The 4,564-nt window shown below is 59.6% G+C and overlaps 1 protein-coding gene across 1 annotated transcript; it reads right to left on the bottom strand.

Annotated features, from left to right (window-relative positions):
- Window positions 1–2,631: 2,631 nt before the first annotated feature.
- GBX2 (gastrulation brain homeobox 2) lies at window positions 2,632–4,295 on the bottom strand. Its single transcript, XM_066553569.1, has 2 exons — window positions 3,651–4,295; window positions 2,632–3,426 (listed from the first exon to the last, which is right to left on the bottom strand). The coding sequence occupies exons 1-2, from the start codon at window positions 4,141–4,143 to the stop codon at window positions 2,903–2,905; spliced, it is 1,017 nt and encodes a 338-aa protein (XP_066409666.1). The 5' UTR covers window positions 4,144–4,295; the 3' UTR covers window positions 2,632–2,902.
- Window positions 4,296–4,564: the final 269 nt, after the last annotated feature.

Here is a 4,564-nt window from a genome sequence, read left to right as displayed (position 1 = left end):
ATAAAAAGCTGAGGTGCTGGCCGGGCCTCCTGGGTCTCATTAATCAGCGAGCTGAGACGGCCTGGCTTGATTACAATTTGCAAAAAAATTCATTAGAGCCCGGGCGATTGACAATTTTTCTCTCTGCCTGCGATCTGACTCATTAGGCAGCCAAATGAAAGCCATGATGATGGTGATGATGACAGCTATCAACCCCCTCGCTTGTTTATCTCCTTCTCCTCCGGCCCTCGGCCCGGGGCTTCCCCCTCCGGCCCCGCTCCGGCTTGGGGGGGCAGGGGGGACCCCGGCCCGGGGCTGGCACCGGGAGGGATCCCCGGAGGGAACGGGGCTGAGCAGCAGCTGCTGCTCCCCAAAACCCCGCACTCGCAGCCCCGGCAGGGGAACGGCCCCGTTTGGGGGGCACGGCCCAGTTTGGGGTCATACCCCGGGTTAGGGGGGCACAGCCCGATTTGGAGCGCATCCCCCGGTTTGGGAGCACACCTCGGTTTGGAGGTGCATCCCCTAGTTTTAGGGGCACAGCCTGGTTTGGGGTGCATCCCCCGGTTTGGGGTGCATCCCTCGGTTTGTGGATGCATCCCCCAGTTTGTGGTTGCATCCCCCGGTTTGGGGTGCATCCCCCGGTTTGGGATCACAGCCGAGCGTGCTGCAGGCTCCGCGCTGGCCGGACAGCACCGAGATCCGGCCGGGATCAATCCCAGCAATTCCAAAGATGATTTTTTGTTTTTAGCAGCAGCAGCAGCAGCGGCGGCGGGGGTGGCGCGGGGGGTTTGTCCCACGCGTGTCCCGCGGCTCCCGGCGTACCCCCCAAAATATTATCGTCATTATAATGAGTATTCCGGTTTTTTTAAAAGCTTTTTGAAGCTTTTTAAAGCAGGCTGGAACTGCGCGTGTTTTCCCGCGTGTCCGCGGCCGCTCGTGGGGCAATGTTGGCCGGGGTTGTGCCTTTTTGGGGAGCAGCTGGTGGGGATGGGGATCCCCCTCCCCGTGCACCCCCGGAGCCACGGCCAACCCCCTCGGACCCAAACAAAACCATATTAACAGCATTAATTATAATAATTATAATAAATAAGTGATGAAGCGCGAGCGGTGCCACGCGGCCGAGCCTGGGAGCCTGTCCCGGGACAGAACGAAACCCCCCCCCCTCCTCCTCAGATTTAATTATTTCATTTCAATAGACCTCACCACCCCAAAACCCCCCCGGCGCTCCGTTTTCCTGGGGAAAATTTCATTTTTAATTCCAAATCGCCGCCGCCGATGTCACGGCGGCACCGGCATGGATGGAGCCGGGATAATGGGGAGGGGGAAAAAAAAAAAGGGGGGGGTGGGGATAAAAAGGATGCGGGAAGGGAAGGGGGGGACGCGGGACCCTTCGGCCCCGACCCCTCCCAGCCCCGATCCGGCCCCGCCGCAACGGGAACGGGCGCGGGGCTGGGGGCAGCGGCTGCACCCCCCCAAAAAACCCCAAAAATGGGGCTGGGGGAGGCAGCAGAGCCCCAAAGCCCGGGCTGGGGGTGGGAGGGAGAGGCGGCGACACCCCCCGAACGCGGGGCGGGGGCTGCACCCCCGGGCAGGGCTCAGAGCCGGGGGTGCTCTGCCCCCTGCCCGCGGCCAGCCCCGAGCACGCACAGCCAGATTGTTTGGGTTTTTTGCAGCTTGCACATCCCTCAAAATAAGGGGAATAGGAAAAAAACCAAACCAAAACAAAACAAAAAAATACCAAAAAAGGAGAAAGTTTTCCACCCGGCTCCCCCCTCCCCGGCAATAAATGTGGCTACAAAAATATGAAAAACAACCACAAAAGCAGAAAATCGAAAATACAGGCGAGAGCAGCATCACTCCACTCGGGCAGCGCAGGAGGGGAAAGGAAAATCAGCCTAACGCCAAATCCTGGACAGAACAGCCGGGGGCTCGAAGGCTTTTTTTTGGCTTTTTTTTTTTTTTTTTTTTTGTCTTTAAAGTCTTTTCTGTTTCTTTGTCGGTTTTTATTCACAAGACTTAGTTTGCTTTTAAATTTCATAACTTATAAGGAAATAAGCTACATTGAAATAAATTAAACACAATAGTGAAGATCGTGCTGCTTTTTTTTTCTTTTTTTTTTTTTTTTTTTTGCCCTTCCCCACCCTCCCTCCCCTTCTCTCCTTTAAACATGGCTTGGTAGAATAGGCAAACCAAATCGACAGAAAGCCAGGCAAAAAAAAAAAAAAAAAAAAAAGAAAAGAAAAAAAAAGAAAAAAAAAAAGAGATTTTAAAATCTCATTCCCCAGTGCCTGCCACTCAGCCATCGGCAATAAAACCAAACAATAAAAAAGGCATGAAATGAAACTCTGAGTTTTCTTTCGGCTTTTTTTTTGTTGTTGTTGTTTGTCTGTTTGTTCTCTCGTTTTTTTGTCGGTTTGTTTTTACGTTTTTTACCTTTTGCCCCCGAATAAGAAAGAAAACCCCAAAGGTGGCAAAAGGCGCGGCGGGGTTCGCTGGGGATGCTCCGGCCGGGGGATGCAGCGCGGCCTCGCTATAATAAATATCTCTGTTCTGGGGGAGGGGGGGTTTGTGCGCCTCTTCCAGCCGGGATATCCCTGCTCCGAGATTTCCCAAACACTTCCCAAGCCTCTTCCCCTCGCGGCGAGCGCAAAGTTTCGCTTTAAAGTTCGCCCGTGCTGGGGATTCGCCAGGCGCTCACAACGCGGGGTTCTTTTTTTTTTTCGTGTTGGTTTAGTTTTTTTGCGGTGCGTTTTGGTTGCTGTTGTTGATGGTTTTTGTGGGTTTGTTTTGGGTTTTTTTGTTGTTTTTGTTTTTGTTTTTGCTTCTCTCGGTTTTGTTTTTATGCGGATGGGTCGCCTTCAAACCCCGGGCTTGGGAACTTTTCCCGTGAAAAACTGAGCGCGGGAGGAGGGAGGGACAGGGATCAGGGTCGGGCTTGCTCCAGCTGCTGGTGCTGACTCCTGATCGCGAACCTGCTGACGTGCACCGGGATGGGCACCACGATCTTGGGGTTCCGCGAGGGCTCCCCCGTCTTGGAGTTGGCGTTGCCCGCCTTGACCCGTTTCCATTTGGCCCGCCTGTTCTGGAACCAGATTTTCACCTGCACCTCGCTGAGTTTGAGGGCGTGGGCGATCTGGGACCTCTCGGTCAGGGACAGGTACTTTTTGCAGTGGAATTCCTTCTCCAGCTCCAGCAGCTGCTCGCTGGTGAAGGCTGTTCGCCTCCGCCGGTTCTTGCCCGTGGACGTGGTGCTGCCGGAGCTGGGCGGGTTCTGCGGGCTCTCCTCCAGCGCGGTGCCAGAGTCCTCCTCCTTGTGAGCCGCCTGCCCGGCGATGTTGTCGTCCGAGCTGTAATCGAGATCGCTGTCCATGGAGAAACTTTCCTCCTTGCCTTTCGTCTCCTCCTCCGCCTTGGGGTCCTCCTTGCCCTGCCCGCGGAGAGCCCCGGCTGGAAGGGAGCAGAGGCCTCGCGTTAGCATCGCGCACCATCCCAGCGCCCCAAAAAACCATGCTTCGACCACCCCCTTTTTTCATTTTTATTTTCCCTCATTTTTTCCCTATCTACCGGCAAACGCATCTTCCGTTCGCTCCGATGTTACCGAGAGCTCACTCAGCCCTCCCTGCTGCCCGGTCCCCCCCATCACTTCCCGCTTCCCCCCATCCCTCACTCACCGAGGGAAGCCTGGACGGCGTCGGCGGCGGGGAAGGGCAGCAGGGCGCCGTCCTTGCCCAGGAAAGCTTTTCCATCGTCGCCGCCGCCGTCCGGGGGGATGCCCTCGGCTTTCTCGAAGTTGCCCGGCGGCGCGAACTTCCTGGCGGCTTCCTGGTGCTGCGGGGACGCGGGGAAGGTGCCGGGCAGCGTGGCCATGAGCGTGGAGGTGAGCGCCATGCCCTGGGCCAGGCTGGAGCAGAAGCCGGAGGGCAGGCTGGGCAGCGGGTGGTGCTGCGGGTGCGCGGGGGGCAGCGCGGGCGGCAGCGCGGGCGGCGGCGGCGGCGGCGGCAGCACCACGGGCCGGTAGGGCATGAACATGGGGTAGCCGGTGTACACGAAGTGCCCGGGGGCGGGCGGCGGGGGGCTGCCGATCAGAGAGTCGATGCTGAAGGCCGTGCTGCTTCCCAGCGGGCGCTGCATCATCATCAGCGAGGGCTGGAAAGCCGCGCTCATGCCGGAGCGGCGGCGGGAGCGAGCGGGAGAGCCGGCACCTTCCTCCTCCTCCTCCTCCTCCTCCTCTTCCTCCTCTTCGTCCCGATCCTGCTGCCGCTGCTCGGCGGCGGCGGCGGCGGCGTGCTGGCCGCTGGGCCGAGCCGGGGCGGAGCGGGGCCGCGGCCCGGCAGCTCCCGCACCTCGGGGCCGCCCCGCCCGCGCTGCGCCCCCGCGGAGCCGCCGCCGCCGCTCTGCCCGCCCGCGCTGCCCCGCGCCCATTCACATTTTGGCCGCCTGGGAATCCGGCCCGCCCCACGTGGCCGCCGCCGCCGCCGCCCATTGGTGGAGAGGAGGAGGGGGCGGGGCTTGGCGGCGAGGCCACGCCCCTTGGGACACGCCCCATTCACGGCGCCCCGGACGGCGCGGCCCACGCGGGACCGCC

Source organism: Molothrus aeneus, chromosome 7 (assembly GCF_037042795.1).
Source record: "Molothrus aeneus isolate 106 chromosome 7, BPBGC_Maene_1.0, whole genome shotgun sequence".
Taxonomy (NCBI): domain Eukaryota; kingdom Metazoa; phylum Chordata; class Aves; order Passeriformes; family Icteridae; genus Molothrus; species Molothrus aeneus.
The sequence above is the reverse complement of the archived record's forward strand: the minus strand, read 5'-3'. Positions and strand labels throughout refer to the sequence as shown.